This window comes from Hemitrygon akajei, chromosome 1 (assembly GCF_048418815.1).
Source record: "Hemitrygon akajei chromosome 1, sHemAka1.3, whole genome shotgun sequence".
Classification (NCBI taxonomy): domain Eukaryota; kingdom Metazoa; phylum Chordata; class Chondrichthyes; order Myliobatiformes; family Dasyatidae; genus Hemitrygon; species Hemitrygon akajei.
The window spans coordinates 212,768,315-212,792,752 of NC_133124.1; the positions used below are offsets into that span (position 1 = coordinate 212,768,315).

At 44.0% G+C, this 24,438-nt stretch overlaps 1 protein-coding gene across 1 annotated transcript in view; it reads left to right on the forward strand.

Moving 5' to 3' along the window:
• The first annotated feature begins 17,877 nt into the window (after positions 1–17,877).
• LOC140735283 (substance-P receptor-like) overlaps positions 17,878–24,438 on the forward strand; it is a 111,627-nt gene continuing 105,066 nt past the window's right edge. The window contains exon 1 of the mRNA XM_073060160.1: positions 17,878–18,598. Coding sequence (XP_072916261.1) covers positions 18,207–18,598 — 392 coding nt within the window. The 5' untranslated portion in view covers positions 17,878–18,206. The remainder of the gene's footprint in view (positions 18,599–24,438) is intronic.

Sequence of the window (24,438 nt, forward strand, 5' to 3'; positions counted from 1 at the left end):
TGGTCCCAGAATGGACTGCATTGGTTGTTGATGTAAATGACACGTTTCACCATTGTTTCAATGTTCCAAAACACATTTGGGAGCTAAGCTGAGTGCTAACCTAAGAAGACCAATGGTACCATCACTTTTCCCAGTCAACGGCTGCTCACTGGGAAGTAAATAGACTCAATGCGGCTGAGGATGAATGCACAGAAAGAGATGAGAAATTTCTGCATTCTGGTTTTACCAAAACGTGGCTAAACAACATGTCCAACTCAGCAATTCAATTCAATGGGATGACTTTGTCCCATGCAGACAGAAACTCTGTGTTGGGGAATCCAAAGGAGCTGGAATCTATATGTACATTAACAAAGGTTAGTGCACTAACTTATCTATAGTTAGAAGTCACTGTTAGGGGGAAATTGAACATAGTACAATTAAATGCCTGTCATATTACCTGCTCAGGGAGTTTACTGTTGTGTTCATCACTGTTGTCTATATCCTCCATGAACGCAAACACCAAGGACACACTGGAAGACCTTTAGGGTATTATCAGTTCCCTACAAAACAGACATCAGGAATATTACTCCATGTGCTCAAACTCTACTTACAAAGCCATCCTACGTCCTCATCTTGGCCTCTCTGGCCACGTCTCCATAATGTTAATCACAGCATACCGAGAGCTGCTGAAAATGGAGAAACCAGTCAAGAGGACCATCACTGTATTGCCCAATGAGGCAACCTCTATGTTTCAGGACTGTTTTCAATGGACTAACTAGCAGATGTTCATAGAGGCTGCCACAAATAGAGAAGACACAGACCTCGAAGAATATGCCTCATCTTCTGTGTAGGTGTGTAGGTGATGTTGGTACCTCAACGAACTGTCATCTCATGGCCCAACCAGGAGCTCCCTACTAAAAGACCAGGATACTGTCTTCAAGTCTGGAGATGGAAAAGCTCTCATCGGAAACCTCATCTTAGGTGCCAAGAGGGCAAAGACAGCCTATGTATAAAATATTCAGGGACACTTGTCCGATAACGAACCCTGGCATCTATGGCTAAGCATCAGGAGCATTACAGACTATGCAAAGAAAAACGGCATTAACTGTACCAGTGATGACTCCCTTTCAGTAACTTTATTGTAAACCCCCAATCTCTGTATTTCTTCTGCATTTGAATAAAGTTTAGTATGTTTGTCAAAAAAAAGTGATGCCTCCCTCCCTGAAGCTCTAAACAACTCTTATGCATGCTTCAAGGCCTGCAACACAGTACCAGCCACAAAAGCTAACCCCCTCCCAGGTGAGCAGCCACTTTCTGTTACTCTGCAGGGAGTTAACCCCTGAAAGGAAGCTGAGCCAGACAACAGCCCAGGCCAAGTACATAGGGGAGTTAGCGCTGCAGCTTACTGAAGTATTCACGGATATCTTCAACACTTCACTCATTCAGGCTGCATTCCCCACATGCTTCAAATCAGCCACCATTACCCCCATATCAAAGAACTCCAGACCTTCAGAACTAAGCAACTACCCACCCTGTGGCACTGGCACAAATTATCATGAAGTGCTTTTAATGGCACATACCACAAACTCCATTCCTGTCCCACTGAGCACCCCCCAAAATGATTACAGACAGAACCGTTCTACAATAGATGCCATTCCACCTGTAATGCGCCTGGCCCTGACACACCAAGGAAACAAGGCCACTCATGTCAGAAAATTGCTTTTGTGTTTCAGTTTGGCATTCAAGACAATTGTCCCACAGATCTTGGTGAACAAACTTCTGCTCAGTCCAAATACATCACTGTGCAACTGGGTGTTGGACTTCCTAACTAACAGACCCCAGGTAGTCAGGATGCACAAATGCTACCCCACACTGCCAACACAGGCGCCCTCCAGAGATGCATGCTGAGCCCATTGCTGTACGCTCAGCTCGGACGTGACTGCGTGACCGAACACCTGAGTAATCACGTTGTCAAGCTCATCGATGACACGACAGTGGTGCACCTCATCACCAATAACGATGCGACGGCTTATGGAGAGCTTGAGGCCCGGTGGCAGGCAAAGACTCTCTTCCTCAAAGTCAACAAGACAAAGGAGATGGTTATTGACTTCAGGAGATCTCGCACCACTCATTCCCCCACTCACCCTTTTACAATGACGACACAGCAGCGAAAACTGCAAACTGTTCAAACTCCTGCGAGTACACACCTCGCATGGTCTGAGAACACACTCCACATGAGCAGAAGTGCTCACCAATATCTCTACATTCTGAGGTGCAGAAGTGGCTACAATGACCAATTAACATACCAAAAGTACATCTTTAGACTGTGGGAGGAAACCGGAGCACTTGGAGGAAACACACACGGTCATGGAGAGAACGCACAAACTTCTTACTGACAGCGCCATCGAAACCCGTTCAACGGTACTGTAACCTCTACTCTACAGTTAACCTCCACTTTAAATATACCCAATGATTTGGCTTCCTCAGCCAGCTGTGGCAAGTAAGATACAGGTAGAAAGAAGAAGAGGGAAGGAGTGGAAAAGGAGGAAGGAGAAGGTGAAGGAGAGGGAGGGTAGGGAGGGAGAGGGAAGGAGGATGATGGAAAAAGAGAAAAGGGGGGAGTAAAGATGAAATAGGGAGAGGGAGGGGAAGATGGGGAGGGAAAAGAGGAGAGGGAGGAAGGGAAGGGGAGGGAGGGTGATGGAGGGAAAAAAAGTTGAGGTTTGGCAAGGAAGGGAAGAAAGCAGAGGGGAAAGAGTTCGAGGGAGGGAGGCTGAAAAGGAGAAGAGGGACAGGGAGAGGAAAGTGAGGGGAAGAGAGAGAAAGTGGGGAGAACACAAGTCAGGGAGGAGAGAGAGAGTGCAAGACAGGGAGAAGAGAGACATATACAGTATATCTGGATATGCTGACCCAGGGGCCTCCACTTCCAGACTTGAAAAACCCTCAACCATCGGCCCTTGACTTCTGGCCTTACTGAATTTGGTTTTCAATCCTCAACCTTTAGTATTGACCTCCCTTGATATCAATTCCCCTCCGTGCTTTAGACTGGATCAAATGCTGGGTCTCCCACATAACAGCACTTGTGAAAATAACTTTACCACACAGACCACAGCAATTCAACGGAGTAGATTATACTCAGCATCTAAAGGACACTTGTGGGAGAACATTAAATACCCATCTTTCAAGCAAAGTTTCAAAAATTATTTGCAGAATATGAATAAAATGGGCCATCAATAATAAATCCTCTCCAGCATTCATTTCCACTCTACTCAATTGAAAATATTGTCGCAGAGTGGGCAATTTATTCAATATTCTGTCTCATACTTTCATCCATATTCTGTTGTAAGCATTTTTCTTGTCCAATCCTTTATCCTATGTATCACTGAGTCTTCTATTCCCAATGCTGCAAGAATTATTTTTAAATCAACCCTTTGGAATATTTCCTTCTCACATACTCCCTTCTCACAGCAGTTGTGTTAGTGGACCAAACCTCAACGGTGTACCCAGTGATCCGGAGACAGAGTTCAAATCAAATTTGAGGGGAATTTAAGCTCAATCACTTAACCACATTGGCGATCAAAAGCTAGCACCAGTAACAATGACTGTGAAGTGACTGGTTTGTAATAAAAACCTAGAATCTATTGTTCACCGTTATCCTTAGCTAAATTAGCTAACATCACATTAAGGATTTATGGTGAGGCCTCACTTGGAGTATTCTGAGCAGTTTTGGGACGCTTATCGAAGAAAGGATGAGCTGACATTGGAGAGGATTCAAAGAGGTTCATAAAATGATTCTGGGGTTGAAAGGCCTATCATATGAGGGGCATTTGATGGCTCTCTGTCAGTACTCTCTGGAATTCAGAAGAATAAAGGGGGATTTCATTGAAACCTATTGACTGCTGGAAGGCCTCAGTAGAGTAGATATGGAGAGGATATTTCCTGGGGGTGGGGGAATCTAAGACCAGAGGACACAGACTCAGAATAGAGGAACATCCATTTAGAATGGAGATGAGGAGGAATTTCTTCAGCTAAAGAGTGGTGAATCCGTGGAATTCATTGCCACAGGCAGCTGTGGAGGCCAAGACATTGGGCATGTTTAAGGTAGGCATTGATAGGTTCTTGATTAGTCAGGGCATGCAAGGAATAAGGAGAGAAGACAGGAGATTGGGGCTGAGAAGGAAATGGATCAGTCATGATGGAATGGTGGAGCAGACCCAATGGGCCAAATGGCCTAATTCTGCTCTTATATCTTATGGCCTTAGTACCCAATGAATAAAGAGCTAACTGGGCAATGTGAATGATGTTGCATCCAGGGCATTTTAGAAGATTTGTGAGATTGTGCAATAGAAGATCTGAAGCATGTGGGATTAACAAGTTTAAGCTGGAGCCAGCAAACTGTCATCGGTTGTTCATCAGCATCTTCCGAGGACTCGGTAACTCATGCTCTCAGCTTTATTTATTTATTTGCACAATTTATCTCATTTTGCACACTGGTTATTTGTCAGTCATTGCTTATATATTGTTTTTCATAAATTCTACTGTATTTCTTTATTTTTCCTGTAAATGCCTGCAAGAAAAGGAATCTCAGGGTAGTACATGATAACATATATGTACCTTGGTAATAAAACAAAGAACATTACAGCACTGTATAGACCCTTCAGCCCACTGTGTTGTGCCTACCTTTTAACCTATTCTAAGATCAATCTACCCATTCACTGCTATATAAGCCTCAATTTCTCTATTACCCATAAGCCTATCTAAAAGTTTCTTAAATGTCCCTAATGTATCTTCCTCCACCACCACCCCAATAACACATTCCACACACTCACCGCTCTCTGTGTTAAGAATTTAACTTTGACTCTGCCCTTGGAAAAGGTCTCTGGCTACCCACTCAATCTATGCTTCCTACCAACTTCTACACCTCCATCAAGTCACCTCTCTTCTTCCTTTGCTCCAAAGAGAAAAGCCCTATCTTGCACAACCAATCCTTGATAAGACATGCCCTCTAGTTCAGGCAGCATCCTGGTAAATCATCTTTGCATCCTCCCAAAATCTTCCTTGTTATTCCTATAATGAGAAAATCTGAACTGAACACAATTTTTCAAGTATTAATACTAACAAGCTAATAAGTTAATAATTAATTAATAATAATTATAATAATAATAATAATAAGAAGAAGAAGAAGAAGAAGAAGAAGAATTCCAATAATAAATTTACTCTGACTGACTCAAATTGGAAATAACAAAAACAAGTGTATTTATATAGCATGTGTTATGGCTCATACAGTATCTAAACCAGGGGTCCCCAACCTTTTCTATGGTGTGGCACCTTACTATTAACCGAGATGTCCATGGACTCCAGTTTGGGAACTCCTGGTCTAAATAGATAAGGGGCCCAAAATTGTTCACAATGTTCCAAATGCAGTCTGATCAATGCCTTATAAAGCCTCAGCATTAGAACCACAGAACCATAGAACATTACAGCACAGAAACAGGCCTTTTGGCCCTTCTTGGCTGTGTTGAACCATTTTTCTGCCTAGTCCCACCTTGACCATATCCCTCCATACACCTCTCATCCACGTACCTGTCCAAGTTTTTCTTAAATGTTAAAAGTGAGCCCGCATTCACCACTTCATCTGGCAGCTCATTCCACACTCCCACCACTCTCTGTATGAAGAACCCCCCAACTAATGTTCCCTTTAAACTTTCCCCCCTTTATATTTAACCCAAGTCCTCTGTATTTTTGCTCCACTAGCCTCAGTGGAAAAAGCCTGCTTGCATTCATTCTATCTATACCCATCATAATTTTATATACCTCTATCAAGTCTCCCCTCATTCTTCTACGCTCCAGGGAATAAAGTCCTAACCTATACAACCTTTCTCGGTAACCCAGTTTCTCAAGTCCCGGCAACATCCTTGTAAACTTTCTCTGCACTCTTTCAACCTTATTAATATCCTTCCTGTAATTCGGTGGCCAAAACTGCACACTATATTCCAAATTCGGCCTCACCAATGCCTTATACAACCTCACCATAATATTCCAACTCTTATACTCAGTACTTTGATTTATAAAGGCCAATGTTCCAAAAGTTCTCTTTACCACCCTATTACATCCTATTACAACCACTAACTCTACTGCAAGGTCTATGTGCCCATGTAGGTGGGCTGTGCAACAGGTTCGACAATCGTGTTCATAAGTACACACATTCTAACTAATTAGTATTTGATTCTGGTGGTATTTAGCTCCCATCTTTTCGTTCATTTATGCTCCTGTTTACCCTCATCCTTATCCAGGAAAGAGGATTACCGTTTCGACTGACACTGTTCATTTACTATTTAGTTATAGATTCCAACTACAGTGTTGGCATTAACTTTCAGTTTGAAAGTTTTAGTCAACAGCCCTGTTGACCTAGTGTTTATTGTTTTTCTTTCCCTTTAAATTCTGCAACAGTCCTCATCAAAGTCAGTGAACTGTCGACCAGCTTCTGTGTGCCTCTCTCCGCACTTGGGCCATATCCGAATGCTTTGACGCATCCTGCCTTTTATATTCTAGTCCTCTCCAAATGAATGCTAACATTGCATTTGACTTCCACATTACCAATGCAACCTACAAATTAACCTTCAGGGTTTCTGCACTTGAACTCAAGTAATTTCTGAATTCTATGCCCATTTAGAAAATAGTTTACACCTTTATTCCTTCTACCAAAGTGTATAACCATTCACTTCCCTATGCTGTATTCCATGTGCCACTTCTTCGCCTGTTCTCCTAATCTGCTCAAGTCCATCTGCAGACATCCTGCCCCCTCAACACTACCTGCCCCTCCACCTATCTTTGCATCCTCCTACAAACCTGGCCACAAGATCATCAATTCCAGCATCCAGGTCATTAAAGTGTAACATGAAAAGAAGTGGTCTCAAAGCCAACCCACGTGGAACTCCACCAGTCAGAGGCAGACAACTAGAAACTTACTTACTTACTGCCCATTCCACCGCTGGCGTTTAGGGCAGCAATGAAGGTCCTCCATCTCTGTCTGTATAGAAGGATTCTTCATTGCTGCTTCCATAATAATTTTTTTTGACTGGTCAGGGATGTTACACATGAACCTGGAGAACCGGTGGACCAGTTTTAATCTGGCCTCTACCCTTTGAACTGCTTGACATGGGTGACCCTATTAAGAGCCAAAGCACAAGGCCCTGACTCCAGCCAACATAGCTCACTGGGTCATTGAGGCACACAAGCCTCCAAACCCTACGACAAGTTTGTGGTCCTCTTGGAAAGCCAACTAAAAAAGCCACCTTTATTCCCACTTCTGCCGTTTGTCAGACAATCCTGTATCTATGCCAATACCTTTCTTGTTAATACCATGGGCTCTTGCCTTGTTTAGCAACCTTATGCTGGCATCTTGTCAAAGACCTTCTGAAAATTCAAATAAACAACATCCACTAACTTTCCTTTGTCCAAACTGCGTGTTAATTCCTCAAAGAATTCTAATGGATTTTTTCAAGATTTCCCCTTAAGAAAACCATGCTGATCTTGGCCTATTTTGTCATGTGACTCCAAGTACTCTGAAACCTCAGCCTGTATAATAGACTCTAACAGGCTGCCAACTACTGACTAAGGCTAACTGGTCTGTAATTTCCCACCTTTTACCTCCCTCCAATCTAAAAGAGTGAAATACCATGTGTGTTTTTCCAGTCATCTGGAGCGAGTCCAAAATCTAGTGATTCTCGAAAGAGCACCACTAATGCCTCCTCAATCTCATTAGCTACCTCTTTCAGAACCATGGTGCATAGTCCGTCTGGTCCAGACAACCTATCTACCTTTAGTTCTTTCAGTTTCCCAAGGACCGTTTCTTAGCAACCGTGATTACACACACTTCTGCCCGCTGACACTCTCAAAGTTTTGTTGTCTTCTACATTGAAGGCAGACACAAACTACTGATTCAGCTCAACTATCTTTTCTTTGTTCCCCGTTACTACCTTTCTAGCATCATTTTCCAGAGGCCCAATATCCACTCTCACCTATTTTTTAGTCTTTATCTATCTGAAGAAACTTGCAGTATTCTCTTTTATATTATTGGCTAGCTTACCTTCGTATTTCATCTTTTCCCTCTTTATTGTTTTTAGTTACTTCTGTTGGATTTTAAAAGATTCCCTGTCTGCTAACTTCCCAGTAAATTTTTGCTATATTATATGCCCTCTGTTTTGCATTTATGCTGTCTTTCACTTCACTTGTTGCCCATGATGGCCTCATCCTCCTTTTAGAATGCTGCTTCTTTTTAGGGATAAACTAATCCTGTATCTTCCAATTACTGCCAGAAATTCCAGCAAATGCTGCTCTGCTCTCATCCTGCTGGTATTCCCTTCCAAGCAACTTTGGCCAACTCCTCTCTCATGCATCTGTAGTTACCTTTATGCAATGTGAAGGTAGCTTCTCCCTCTCAAACTGCAGGCTGAATCCTATTATACTAAGATCACTGTCTTTTAAAGTTTCCTTTACCTAAACAAAATCAAATTTAGTTCATTGCACAACACAATTTTCCCCTCCCTCTGCCCTCTTCTTCTATTCCCCACTCTGGCCTTTTACCTCTCACCTGCCTATCAACTCCCCTTGTGCTCGTTCTCCTTCCTTTCTCCTGTGGTCCACTCTCCTCTCCTATTAGATTCCTTCTTCTCCAGACCTTTCCCACCTTCCCCACCCAACTGGTTTCACCTTTCTCCTTCCAGCTAGCCTCCACTCCTCCCCATCTTTCCCTTTCCTTTCCAGTCCTGAAAAGGGTCTCTGGAAAAAACATCAGCAGTGTTCATTTCCATGGATGTTGCCTGACCTGCTAAGTTCCTCCAGCATCTTGTGTGTGTTGCTTTTTTACCCAATCCCGAATTGCCTTCCCTCCTGGGCTTGACCACAAGCAGCTCTAAAAAACTCATTTCATGGGCATTCTACAAATTTCCTGTCTTGAGATCCAGTACCAACCTAATTTTCCCAATCTACCTGTATGTCGAAATCCCCCAGGACCATTGTAGCATTGCCTTTTCTATCTCCCATTGCTACTTGTACCCTACATCCTGGCTGCTTTTAAGAGGCCTGTTTATAACTCCCAACAGAGTAATATTACCCTTGCAGTTTCTTAACTCCCCCCACAAAGATTTTACTTCCTCTGATCCTATGTTGCTTCTTTCTAAGGATTTCATTTCAATTTTTATGATTTGAGCCTTCCCACAACCTCTGCCCACCTTCCTGGGCTTTTTCTTGGGTAGGATGTCATCCTTGGATGTTTAGCTTCCAGTTGCGATATTCTTTCAACCAGGAGTCTGTGATGTCCACAATGTCATAGCTGCCTACTTCTAACTGCAGTGCAAGATCAATTACCTTACTTTGCAAACTGTGTGCAGTCAAATACATCACCTTCAGTCCTGTATTCACCACCCTTCTCAATTTTGTCTCCAAGCTGTCTGAAGTTAAGTTCCTATTCTTTTCTAAGCTTTATTTCATATTCTTAAATTTTACTTTATCCATGCTTTTCCAAGGTGTTGAACCCATATATTTAGTCTGAAGCCTTATTTACAACCCTAGTTATGTAATTCACGAGGACCTTAGTCCCAGCATGGTTCAGGTGGAGCCCGTCCCATCGGAACAGTGTTCTCCATCCCCAATACTGGTGCTAATATCCCACAAATGCAAACCCACTTCTCCCATGCCAAGCTTTGCGCCACACATCTAACTCACTGGTATTATTAACCTTGGTGCCAGTTTGCACGTGGCTCAGGTAACAATCCAGAGATTATCACCTTGCTGGTTCTGCATTTTAATTTAGCCCCTAGTTGCACAAATTCCCTCAGCACAGCCTCTTTCCTTGTTCTAATGCTCACATGGACCACTACACCTGGATATTTCCCCTCCCTCTCCAGTTCTTCAGCTGGCCGTATATCCTGAACCTGGCACCAGGCAGGCAACACAGCCTTTGGGACTCAGTCATGTCTTTGCGGCAGAGGATTGTGTCTCTTCCCCTGATTTATACTATCCCCAATTACAACTATACTTCTCTTCTCTCCCAGCTCTTGAATAGCTTCCTGAACCATCGTGCCACTGTTTGATTGCTCACCCTTCCTACAACCCCCATTCCTATTCTCCATATCCATTGGCCGGCATTTGGTCCATAACATTCTAAACCTTTCCTATCCATTTACCTATTCAAGTACCTAGAAAATGTTGTTAACATAGTTCAGGGTCATTGTCATTCAACCATATACATGTACACCACCAAATGAAACAGTGTTGCTCTGGATCAAGGTGCACAACCCAGTACATATAACTCACACACAAAACATAAAGAAATATTACCACAAATAAATTAACAACTAATAAAATATATTCCTGAAGATTTACAATTAGCATAAGGTGCATTTATAACGCAAGTTAAAAGGTAAAGAGTATAACACCACTGGAGCTTCATATGTGATGAGACCTGGGTAGTGGCAAGGAATTCAGTAATCTCATGTCAGAGGGGAAGAAGCTGTATTCCATCCTAACAATCATTGTGCTAATGCTACGGTACCTCCTGCCTGATGGTAAGGGGTCAAATTGATTGTGGGATGGATGCGAAGGAACCTCGACAATGCCAAGGGCCTTGTGTACACAACGCTCTTGATAGTTACCTTGGAGGGGCGGAAGAGAGCTTGGCAGTGCAGTCATGTGTCAGCCATGTGAACAGAAGCGGAACCAGCACGCAGTCCTGGAGGCTGCCAGTGCTCAGCATGATGGAGCCAGAGATGTTGCTGACAGTATGGACTGGTTAGTGTTTCGGTCAAGAAGTCCAAGATCCAGTTGCAGGGAAAGGTATTGAGACCCAGTGAAGACACAATATCTGTAAGTTCGCTCTCTCTCAAATCTCTCCATCACATCATCGGAGAACTTGATCAAATTTGTCATGCTCAATCTACCTTTCTGAAAACCATGTAAACTGGTTTTGATTATATTCAGCTTTTCTAAATTATTAATTAATTTCTCTTTGTTTATTGATTCTAAACATACACTTAATGGTCATTTTATTGGGTGCACCTGCTTGTTAATTCAAATATCTAATCAGCCAATCATAAGACCATAAGACAAAGGCCATTCGGCCCATTGAGTCTGCTCTGCCATTTATCATGAGCTGATCCATTCTCCCATTTAGTCCCACTCCCCCACCTTCTCACCATAACCTTTGATGCCCTGGCTACTCAGATACCTATCTATCTCTACCTTGAATATACCCAATGACTTGGCCTCCACTGCTGCCCATGGCAACAAATTCCACAGATTCACCACCCTCTGGCTAAAACAAATTCTTCGCATCTCTGTTCTGAATGGGCGCCCTTCAATCCTTAAGTCATGCCTTCTCCTACTAGACTCCCCCACCATGGGAAACAACTTTGCCACATCAACTCTGTCCATGCCTTTAAACGTTCGAACATTTCAACATGTGGCAGCAACTCAATGCATAAACCAATGCAGACATGATTAAGAGGTTCAGTTGTTGTTCAGAATGGGGAAGAAGAGTGAGCTAAGTGACTTTGACAGTGGACTGATCGTTGGTGCCAGACAAGGTGGTTTGAGTATCCCTTGGATGTTCATGTACAACAGTCTAGAGATGACAGAGAATGTGCAAGAAACAAAAAATATCCAGTGAGCAGCAGTTCTGTGGGTGAAAATGCCTTATTAATGAAAAGGTCAGGGGAGAAGGGACAGGCTGTTTCAAGCTGACAGGAAGGTGACAGTAACTCCAATAACCATGGATTACAACAGTGGTGTGTAGAAACGCTTCTCTGAAGGGTAACACGTTGAACCTGGAAGCTGATGGGCAACAGAAGCAGAAAACCACAAACATATCTTCATTGGGCACTTCATCAGGTACAGGAGGTATCTAATAAAGTGGCCACTAAGTGTATGTCTTATGGTCTTGTGGTCTAACAACTTGCCAACATTGCCGTTATATCAACCGGTCTGTAATTTCCTTCTTTTTATCTTGCTCCCAATTTTGAACTTGGGAGTGGTGCTGGCTATTAAGTTCTCCCCATGACCAGTTTCACATACAGATTCAGATTTATCTATCTCATGTTTACCGACACATAAAGGATGTGCTGTGCTCAACCAACAAGTGTCTCCACACATTCCTCCGGGTGCTCCACTGTCCTCCCACAATCCAGAAATGTATAAATTAGGGTTAGCAAGCTTTAGGAACATAGAAACATAGAAAATAGGTGCAGGAGTAGGCCATTCGACCCTTCGAGCCTGCACCGCCATTCAGTATAATCATGGCTGATCATTCAACTCAGAACCCTGTACCTGCTTTCTCTCCATACCCCTGATCCCTTTAGCCCCAAGGGCCATATCTAACTCCCTCTTAAATATAGCCAATGAACCGGCCTCAACTGTTTCCTGTGGCAGAGAATTCCACAGATTCACCACTTTCTGTGTGAAGATATTTCTCCTCATCTCGGTCCTAAAAAGCTTCCCCTTTATCCTTAAAGTATGACCCCTCATTTTGGACTTCCCCAACATCGGGAACAATCTTCCTGCATCTAGCCTGTCCAATCCCTTTAGAAGTTTATACGTTTCAATAAGATCCCCCCTCAATCTTCTAAATTCCAGCAAGTATAAGCCCAGTCGATCCAGTCTTTCTTCATATGAAAGCCCTGCCATCCCAGGAATCAATCTGGTGAACCTTCTTTGTACTCCCTCTATGGCAAGAATGTCTTTCCTTAGGGGACCAAATCTGCACACAATACTCCAGGTGTGGTCTCACCAAGGCCTTGTACAACTGCAGTAGAACCTCCCTGCTCCTGTACTCGAATCCTCTTGCTATGAATGCCAACATACCATTCGCCTTTTTCACCGCCTGCTGTACCTGCATGCCCACTTTCAATGACTGGTGTACAATGACACCCAGGTCTCGTTGCATCTCCCCTTTTCCTAATCGGCCACCGTTCAGATAATAATCTGTTTTCCTGTTCTTGCAACCAAAGTGGATAACCTCACATTTATCCACATTAAATTGCATCTGCCATGAATTTGCACACTCACCTAACCTATCCAAGTCACCCTGCATCTTCTTAGCGTTCTCCTCACAGCTAACACTGCCGCCCAGCTTCGTGTCATCCACAAACTTGGACAAGTTATGTTGATGTTGAAAACATGGTGATTCTTGCAGGCTGCCCCCAACATATCTGTGGACTGTGTTGGTTGTGAATGCAAACAATATACAGGTTAACCACCAACTTTCCAGAAACTGATGGCTTGGCACCTCTTTGAATTCGGATGAAATTATGAGACATAGTTTACTAGGCAGCCACCAGATGGCACTGTGTATAGTGCACTCAGTGCCATCTGTGGTGAGATTTGTTTTGACAAAAGCACGCTATTTTTATTATTTACATTGCACTTGGTGGTGGTGGTCACAATATTTTGTTCTTATTTTACCCTAGCTATGGCTTCTAAGATAAGTACAAGTGGTGGTGTCAAACTTAAACGTCAGCCCTTATCAAGCCTGGAGAAGGTTGAAACGTTGAAAAAACTGGACCACATTGTTTCTGTGCTTAAGCTGAGTGACTTATATGGCATTGGTTTGCCATCTGTGTAGAATATAAAGCACCAAAGAGAAAAAAGTTTGCAATTCTATGCAGTGATTCGCTAAAGCAAATGATCATTAGAAAAATTATGGAAGTTGTTAAGAGCACTGAGCATGATTTAATGATGATCGAATGGTTTCGCCAGTATTGGAGTGATGGAGTCGACTTGTCAGACAGTATGATAATGAACCAAGCTAAATTGCTCCATTTTTTTTGTGCGTACCATACTCTGCCAGAGCCTCAGTGACAACTTTCTTTTCAAGTGGTTGTCTTGGAGGAAAGATTCTGTGAGTGGTTTCCCACATCCTTATTACAGCGCAGTCTCTCTTTTTTTTACGAGACTGGGTTGTGAGCTCGACACGGATGGAAAGCTGGGTTCGAACTTGGGAACGTTCACTCCGGAGTCCGGCACTGATGTCACTGTGCCACCAGCCGGCCGCCAAAATTGCTCCATAAAGAACTTAAATTAGAACATGCGCCTATAGCGAAGGATGGCTTCAAAGGTTTAAGAAGCCATGGAATTTCCATGCATAATGTGTGTGGAGAGAAACAGTCTGCAAACAGTAAAGGAGTTACCGAGCATGAATTTGTGACGCTCATAGCTAATGAAAACCTTAGTCCTGAGCAGGTGCATAATGCGGATGTAAGTGCATTTTACTGGTGATGCACACTTAGGAAAACATTAGTGACAGAAGATGAAGAAGATCCCATTGAATTCAAACAATCTAAGGACTGAGTTACCATTTTAAGGTGCTCCAATGCAGCAGGTATTCATTACCCACTGGTGATCAAAAAAAGTAAACACCTTAGGGCCTTGAAAAGTGTTGAAATTTACCCAGTAACATATCATACAAATAAAAATGGCTGGGTTACCACCGATACGTGAGAGTGGCTTAAAAAATATTTTGTGCCAGAAGCCAGAGCACATTGCACCTGAGGGCTACCTGAGTATTGCAAAATTCTTCTTTTCATGAAATGACTTTTAGATGAGATGAATGCTGGCAATTCTGTACAGACATTTATTAAAGAATTTAACATGAAGGACAATCTTTGGTCCATTGCTTGAGGGTGGGAGAAGGTAAAACCTTCAACACTAAAGAAGTTGTGGCCTGCCTTGAGGTTTGATAATGTGCCTGAAGAAAAGCTCAATGATGATTTTACAGGATTTCCTGCACCAAAGGAGAAAGGAGTTGCTCATGATTTGCTTGCATATACAACAAGAGTCACAGGACCTGCTTTCAAAGATATAGCAAGTTGTCTTAATGAAGAAAATCTCTGTGAGTGCATGATTGTCAATGATGAAAGACCGGTTGTGTGTCACCTTATGGACTCAGAAATTATAGACAGTGTTCTGAGTGCTGATGAAAACACTGCAAGTGATGAAGATGGCAGTGATGATGATGAAATTGAAGGATTTACCATTGACAAGTTAATTGGGTTGTTGGGTGATTTAATCAGAGGGTTATAAAACATACCTTTGTGACGAAAGAGCTAATGAATTTTTATTTGATGCAAGAAAAGTTACACTGGGACAGATCAAAACACATGAAACACCTTCACCTGGATGAAATGTTTAAAAAGATAACCGAGAAGCAACACACTTTGTAAGCACAGTGATTGATTATTTACATTTAATTTTTGTTTTATTAAAAATCCTTTTTAAGCTTCTACAGTCCATTTTTTTGCCTTTACTATTGCGTGACCTCTTTTAATCTGGCAAAAACATTAATCCGGCAAAGGCTCAGGAACCGAGGGTGTCGGAAATTCGGCGGTTAACCCGTATTTCTCTGTATCTTCAAATGTTTCAATGTACATATGACAAATAAAACATATTCTATTTTATCTTTTATCAACTTTCCCTCTATGGAGACACTCCCGTTGGTGGAAACATCTCATCATACACCCTGTTATACACACTCAGCTTCTTATATTTCTTAATAAGATCACCCATCATTCTACTAATCTCAAAAGAAAACACACCAAACCTGTTTATTTTGTCTTGAGTGGACAGCTGGGATCACTCTCCATATAACCTGGAGACTTAGACCGTAAGAAAGAGGAGCAGAACTAGGCCCATTTGGCCCATCGAGTCTGCTCTACCATTTCATCCTGGCTGATCCATTTCCCCCTCTGCTCTTGTTAAAAAGGATTGGGGGTTTTGTTGGGATGGATTGGGAGAAGGTAAAGTAACAGCACATGAGCTTGCTTTCAAAGACTCTATAAGTCAAGTTCTCAGTATCATATATTTTACTTATATATATATTATTATTATTTTACATTTTTATTTGGCAGTTTGCCTTCTTTGAACCACTGATAATCAGTCTTTGTTTTACATAATTTTATTGTATTTACATTACCCTATTGCAAATGCCTGCAAGAAAATAAACATCAAGGTGACAGATAGGAACTTTGTTAATAAACTTGCTCTGAACTTTGAGAGCTGGTGTTCTCGATGGGAAATATTGTTGAAGCATTGCAAGAAATTCTGCAGATGATGGAAATTCGAAGAAAAGCACACAAAATGCTGGCTGAACTTCAGCGGGTCAGGCAGCATCAATGGAAATGAACAGGCAGCCCAGTTCTGAGCAAGACCCTTCTTCAGGACTGAGAAGGTAGCGGGAAGATGCCTGGATAAAAAGGTGGGGCGGGGAGGGGAAGGAGGCTAGGTGGAATGTGATAGGTAAAGCGGGAAAGGTCACGGGCTGGAGAAAGAAGAATCTGATAGGAGGAGAGAGTGGGCCACAGGAGAAAGGGAAGGAGGAGGGGACCCAGGAGGAAGTAATAGGCAGGAGACAAGAAGCAAAAGGCCAGCAACAAATTGCTATCATCTGAATTCTTCTTCTGAAAAATCCCATGGAAGCAAATTCATAAGTGATGCACCATCAATAACTCTAGGAGACAGGAGGTGAACGATAGGCTTTTATTAGCTGCAAGAGACCACGATTAGCAGCAAGAGACCACCACACAACATCCTGGAGACTGAGGGAGGAGCAGTGCCTCCAATCGCCTTTATATAGGGGTCTGTGGGAGGAGCCACAGGAGCAGTCCCCAGAGGGGCGTGTCCAGACAGATATATGTAGTTCACCACAATAAGTGACTCAAACAATTGATCAACTACACGATGACATCAGGTGGGATTTCACAGCGGCACCTGTAATTAGGGCTCCGATCTTCAAAGGAGCCAAAAGCTAGGGAGGAGAACCTGCAGAGCGGTCGACAGAAACTGCGGAAACCGAAATCACTGATCCTTTGCACAATGGAAAGAAGGTAGAATATAGAACATTTACAGAGGATCACATTGTGCAGGGTCTTCACCGTGGATTTTATATACATTAAGTCGCAATTAATTTGACACGGAGATTCTGCGAATGCTGGAAATCCAGAGCAACACACATGCAAAATGCTGGAGGAACTCATCAGGTCCATGGTAGCTTGCATGGCGAGAAAGTCGACGTTTCGGACAGGTCTGGCAAGGAAGTGGGGAGAAGCCCTAAGTTTATTCCTATCCCTAGATGCTGCCTGACCCGCTGAGTTCCTCCAGCATTTTGCACGTGCAATGAGTTCGACTTTGCACTTTGAATCTGAGAGCGAAACAGGCCGAGTTGAAATGCATTGCAGTAACATTTCGTCCTTTCTGCATACAATACAATAGACGAGCATTAAAAAAAATCGTTCCCACCTCTGCGTCTTGCACACGGGTTTCACGGACCTAGCTCCGGGACAGGAATCCGGCGTGTTGAAAGAGAAAGGCGGAAGGCAGGTCCGGGAGAGAAAACTCCGCGAAGACAAACAGAAGAGAATCTGCAGATGACTGTTTTAATTAACTCCTTTCCATCGATGCTACCTGACCCGCTGAGTCCCTCCGGTATTTTGTGTGTATCAGAACTGAACCGCCGCAGCCCGCAGCAGCGGCACTGAACTCGGGGTCTTTTAAGCTTCCCCGTTCCGGAGGCAGTCTAACCAAGCTCATCAGAGTTACAATGCAATTCTGTCACTTACACTAAATCATACAACGCGCGAATCAGTCGCGCTTTACTGAGAGGTGGAATTGGGTGGAACAATGAACAGAAAGCTTTCCGGAGTTAAACGCCTTTCCGGTCATGGTTAATTGGGAAGGGGGGCGAATATACCCTACTATGAGTAAATGTTGTGGAGAGAATTCCTGGAGATATTGAAGTGGAGGCGGGAGGTAGGGGAGGTCCCATCGCCGTTATTGCCCTCCCCCGAGCACTGACGTCCTCCCATGCAAAGACATTGTTTTTTTTTAATACACCCTCAGCCTCCTCCCATCTCCCAGTGTGTTTCTGTCCAGATCACAGGAGCCGATACCTGTGACGGAAACCGCCGGGGTTATACTAAGCAATTCACCACCGCCGGGGTTGTTCTCAGCAATTCACCACCGCCGAGAGCCGGTGCAAGGCATGCATCCGACAACTTTCATTGCGAACCTCTGGGAAAGAGCTGCCCCATAAAGGGAATACCATGGACTAGCATGCGGCTCCCGAGGAAGGCAGATTGAAGTCCACTAATACGAATTGAGCCTTTAAGGCTGAGGGTGCCGGACCGCGGAATCGAGAGTCGAGAGAAAAGGAAGGGGAGTGCGTTTTCATCGCCGCTACCATGAACCTCAGCGTTGTCAATGGGACCTGGAATGATTCCGGCCTGTGGAACGGCACGGAGCTCCTGGACACCAAGTTCCTCCAGCCCAACTGGCTCATCGCCCTCTGGGCTCTTGCCTACTCCGCCATCGTGCTGGTGGCGGTCTGCGGAAACATAGTGGTCATGTGGATTATCCTGGCCCACAAGAGGATGAGGACGGTCACCAACTACCTGTTGGTCAACTTGGCGTTCGCCGAGACCTCCATGGCTGCATTCAACACGGTCATCAACTTTGTCTACAGTATCGAGAACGACTGGTACTTCGGCGCCGGCTACTGCCGCTTCCAGAACTTCTTCCCCATCACTGCCATGTTCGCTAGCATCTACTCCATGACGGCGATCGCCATCGACAGGTGAACTTCCTAGGGTGAGGGTGAGGAAAAGAGGGATCTAGCAGTGCAGTTCCATGTATACCTTCATGGAGAGCTGGGGAAATGGGGGTGGGGGGGGGGAGAGAGAGATACAGTCATGCAATCATAAAGAAATACAGTGCAGAAACAGGCCTTTCGGCCCATCTAGTATATACTGAAACCATTTAAACTGCCTACTCCTATTGACCTGCACAGGAACCGTAACCCTCCATCTCGCTACCATCCATGTACTTGGACGTTGAAATCGAGCTCACACGCACTACTGGCTGGCAGCTCATTCCACACTCTCACGGCCCTCTGAGTGAAGAAGTTTCCCCTCATGTTCCCCTTAAACTTCTCACCTTTCACCCTTAAGCCATGACCTCTGGTTATAGACCCACCTAGCCTCACTGGAAAAAGCTTGCTTGCATTTACCCCATCTATACCCCTCAAAATTTTGCATACCTCTATCAAATGTCCTCCCAATCGTCTACCTTCAAGGAATACGGTACTAAGAATTCATTCCTTGTTACTCAGATCCTCCAGGCCCGGCAACATCCTTGTAAACTTTCTCGGCACTCTTTCAACCTTGTTTAGATAGAGAAGAAGGGGGGGGGGGAATAGAGACATAGAGATAGAGAGACGGGGGAGGGTTAAGAGAACAAATAGGAAATTCGCATGCGTAGTGTTATGTACAGTAAGGTATGAAGGGTATGAAGTGTTATACCGTTGTTCCTTTCTGATAACACTTTGGGGAAGGGTCCAGAGGAGATGTACGAGGCTACTTCAGTACCAGGTTATTTTATGTGGTTTATATCATCAGAAGCTTGTACAGGTTTTACGGAAAGGTCTTATTTCCCCGAACCAGTAGAGGGGCGTAGTGAAGGCCGTGCGTTTAATTGACGGGTTGATTAAGGGGAAGAGCAGAATAATCATCACAATTGCAGTCTAGAATTCTCCGCCTGAAGGAGCGGCGGAGGCAGAAACCCGCAGCGTGTATAAGTCCCGGTGCGCCTCAGCTACAAATGCCAAGACTATTCTCATGGCATGGATACGAGGGGCAGAATGGACTACTGTACTCTGCGGCTGTCAATGTCTGTGATTCCATCCCTCCAACTTCTAGCTCAAGTCACAACCGTAACGCGAAACCCGATTCTGCTTACAAACGTCTTTCATTCAGTCTCTCTCTCGCTCTCACCCTCTCTCTCTCTCTCTCTCTCTCTCTCTCTCTCTCTCTCTCTCTCTCTCTCTCTCTCTCTCTCTCTCTCTCTCTCTCTCTCTCTCTCTCTCTCTCTCTCTCTCTCTCTCTCTCTCTCTCTCTCTCTCTCTCTCGCTCTCTCATTCACACCTCGAATCATTCTCAAAACAATTCCATCATTGCATTTGTAATTTTCTGGGTTTTTTTTTTCATTCAGTCCATGCGCGTCCGTGGATAAAATTGCTCTTTGCACAATTTCTCTGCAAAAGTCTCAAAATCGTATCCTAATCTTTCGCACAATCCTTGGCGGATGCACCCTCTGACGCCGCTGCTATTAATCTTGGAACTTGGTCCTACTCCTGCAGATGCCGACCGCGATACAAGAAGTCGTCCCATTCTTATACTTCCTGTGAAATTGGTAGTTCCTCGGGCATGAGGGGAGGGATTCCAGCCTTGAGTCGGAAGCACAGAGCTGGCCAGCATTGTGCTGAGCCGGGCTCTTATGCGCAACACAACCTGCCTCCTACTGTTTGGGATCTCTCCCTATTTTCCACGCACCGGAGCGCAAAAGCGCGCGGCCCAACACGCCGACTGAGCGGGCAATCGCTCATTTACTCCCATTTGGCTTAATAAAAGCTCAAACTCATCAAAAAGTTGGTGAACGGAGAATGAACTACAATGTAAGACAATAAGTACGCGGGTAGATTTTCATTGACTCTATTGTGTTTCTTTGTTTCACTGTGAATGCCTGAAAAAAAATTGAATCTCGGGGTAGTATATGGTGATAAATACGCATTGTGATAATAAATTTAATTTACATTATCTGCAAATGCTGAGATTCTAACGCACGAACAAAATATGTTTTGCCGAACGATAAATATTGGGTTAAGATTCACTGAGATTCCCATTGACAGATAGAGCATCTGCGAGTAAAATCGCACTGTGCAATATTGCAACTTTTTTTGAAAGAAATTGTTGAGAATGTTTATTCATCTTTAAACAGGGAATCTCACATGAAAAAGTTAATACTATTTGGCTAGTGACACGGCGATCATACTGATTCCAGTTCCATTCTTTTAAAATGTGAGTTAATGCGGCTGCATATGACTGGCTCCCGCGCGGAAGGAAAAAAAATACCAAGTACCAAATGACAGCGGCGAGTCAACGAAAGCAAAAGCTGAAGAAGAGATCGTCTGAGGGAGCAAATTTTGCAGGGAATACTGGCTCTTCGCGTTGATGGGGGAACGCTCTATACGTTTTATTTTAAATGTTGTCAACGAGGCTTTCTTTCCGAGCCTTGTCCTTTCGATGAAAGATCAGAATGCAATACGCTGTATATAAAAATGAAATGAATGTAGAACGTTGCGGTAAATTCTTCTCATTCACTCGTTGGGATAGCCCACTGCAAATTGAAGGGGGCCAGCAGGCTCAGATAGGACGAAAATGTTTAACAGGTTGGACAAGGACCTGTTGGCCCTTTTGTTCCAAACCTTCCTTCCTCGCGTGGAACAAAATCTCACCCCGACAGAGTGGATGTGGAGAGGATGTTTCCTGCGGTGGAAGGGGGGGGGGGGGGTGTCACATTGGCAGATTAGAGGTCCGTCCTTTTAAAGTACAGATGAGGAGGAATTTCATCAGCCAGCGAGTGGCGAATCTGTGGAATTCGTTGCCACAGGCAGCTGTGGAGGCCAAGTCATTGGGTGTATTTAAGGCAGACATTGATAGATTCTTGATTGGTCAGGGCATGAAGAGATACGGGGAGAAGGCAGGGGATTGGGGCTGAGAGGGAACGTGGATCGGTCGTGATGAAATGGCGGAGCAGACTCGATGGGCCCAATGGCCTAATTCTGCTCCTATATTTTATGGTATAATTTTATAATCCTGAGCGGAAGGGGCGGGGGTAACAGGAAATCGTTCTGTTGTTGGTCAGTTTTAGGCAGAGGTAAGAGGTCATCTCCAATCTTTAGGATGTGGTTAATTTCTATCCGACTCTCAGCAAAAACTTGGCTCTTTTACCTGACATTCATATAAGGCTGAGATCTACACTAGAAACAGACGATGTTGGGAACGCCCAGCAGGCCTGCCATATCTGCGGACAGAGATATGTTTCTTCGACCTGAAATATTAACTCTTGTTTCTCTCTCCACTGATGTGTGTTTCCAACATTTTCAGTTTCTTCTTTAGATTTCCAGTGTCAGAAGATATTCTGGAGGGGAATAATCAGTCGACGTTTCGGGACGAAAGGAAAGCGGGAGAAGAATGATTTCTTCCCTTTCCATCCCAGTGGTGACGAAGGGGTCTCGGCCCAAAACGTTAACTATTTAATCCCCTCAATAGATGCTGCATGGCCTGCTGAGTCCCTCCAGCATTTTCTATATGAATGCCACTCCAATATACACAGTATGGTTTTCATGTTTTAAAAGCACAGCTATCGAACCTACGTTATCACAGTGTACCCAATGGAGTTCAGGAGGAATACTTCAACATGGTTTCCAAAAATGTTCTGATGACTTATCTGGAATTCCCCCCCCCCCCGCCCATTGTACTTTATTTACTTCATATCTCCTCTGAGGATCGTCACCTTGTGCTGGTGGAGAGGCTTGAGAGTCCCTGAGATCTCGGGAGCGACGCTATCAGTAGTGTAGCGCCTAGCAGGGTCACTCGCGGTGGGAAGGTCAAGGGGGGCGGTTCCAGCCAAAGTAGGATACAACCAAGACCTCAGTGGGGGAGTTGGCTGAAAATCATGACACATCACGACGGCAGTCTGCGGCGGTGAAGTCGTCTTGCTCCCCATGCCACTGGACCTTGACCCCGATCTGTCCAGGACCGCGTGGTGGCTATCCGTGAATAGGCTTCCCCATGTTAAACAACGTCACGCACAGGCATTCTCCACTGAGGGAATCCACCCTTGTCGTACAGTGGAACCCCATAGGGAAACATACTCGACTGGAGTGATTGCAGTTTTTCTATTACTGTATCTCGATTGTCATTTGAGGCCACTGCAAATCATATTCGGAGAGAGCCGAATGAACTCGGCCAAATACACACCGATGAACGGGCGCTTCTCAGGGACTGGGCAATATACCTGGAAGTCTCATGTCCTGTCAAACTCAATGACGTTCCTCACTCGGTTCCCCGCGCCAGACCATAGGCGTCGTTTGCACTTCAAACTGCTGTGAAATCGCTGAGGGAAAAATAATGTACTTGAAAAACCTTATCTGCACAAGACCGCGGAGAATATGACGCCTGTGCTTATTTTATTTCCTACTGAATGTAATTTGTTTTATATATTGAAAAAGTAAATTCGAAAGGAACGTTTCGTTGTGACACATTTTTCTAAACGCGTGTTCCGGCTAAGCTCATCGCCTGCAGAAACACCGACGCCCTGACTGTGAATGTATATTTGACATTGCTCTTATGAATGACAAAGAAGGAAATAATCGGGGGGGGGGGGGAAGGCAGATTTTAGAAAGAGAATTTTAATAGCTGGGCATATTCAAGACAGAGATGATTAAGAATATTCAACATTGCGAAATGATTTGAATAGGAAAGTGGCACCAAATATCAGCCACTGCGCAGCAGGTACCGATAGCCTGATAGCGCTTATGATTTTATGTTTGTATGTAACCATTTAATGCTCGTCTTGCAACATGACATTCTTTTGAAGGCAGGGCAATTCACAACATTATGTCTTTGCATTTTGAGAGAAGGAATCTACCGGACGACTTTCTTGGGGTGTGACTGCTCTTAAACACTTGAAGAAAAGGAATGTTGAACTAAAGTAAGGTGAAAATGCATCTCAAAGTGCTTCTTGAAAGTGGAATCCGAACCCAAAAAGTATTGAGGCCAGAAGTGTGCCTTGTCCAAGGAGGAGCAGAGCTGAAGAGGTGAAAAGGATTAGGCTGAGAATTTCAACTCACTTCCTGACTTGGTGGTGTTGAGGTCAGGGTCCACAGTTGAAGGAGTTCAAATTGCTCCAGATTTTGATGTCCAGATGCAGGACTGGGAGCTAATACAGGACTAAGGAGGGAAAAGGCCATTGGGTGCTTTGAGCTTGAGGCTGTGATGTTTTATAATTGAGGGGTTGGATCAGAAGCCAGTAATGATCAGGCAAGAGGGCAATGGTGGGTGAATAGCCCTGATAGGCATTCAGATATGAACGCCAGCATCCTCCATGTGCTGAGATGTAAGGAGATGGGAAGGTGGGGGATAAATTGAACCGTACTATCTATGACAAACAGAAGCAATGTACGTTATTAACTCATATGTTCCAGGACCCTATTATTGGGCAAATTCATGAGCTGAAACAGAATTAGATTTATTATCTCTCACATATGTCATGAAATGTGTTATTTTATGGCAGTGGTACAGTGCAATACATAAAGTATACTATGTGTTACAATAAGATATATAATAAAATTACAATAAGTGCAAAAATAGTGATGTGGTGTTCATGGGTAGGTTCATTGTCCATTCAGAAATCTGATGGTGGAGGGGAAGAAGCTATTCCTGAATCGCTGAGTGTGTGCCTTCAGGCTTCTGTACCTCCTCCCTGATGGCAGTAATAAGAAGAGCACATGCACTGGGTGGTGGAGATCTTTTATGATAGATGTTGCCTTTCTGAGACATCACCATTTGAAGAAGT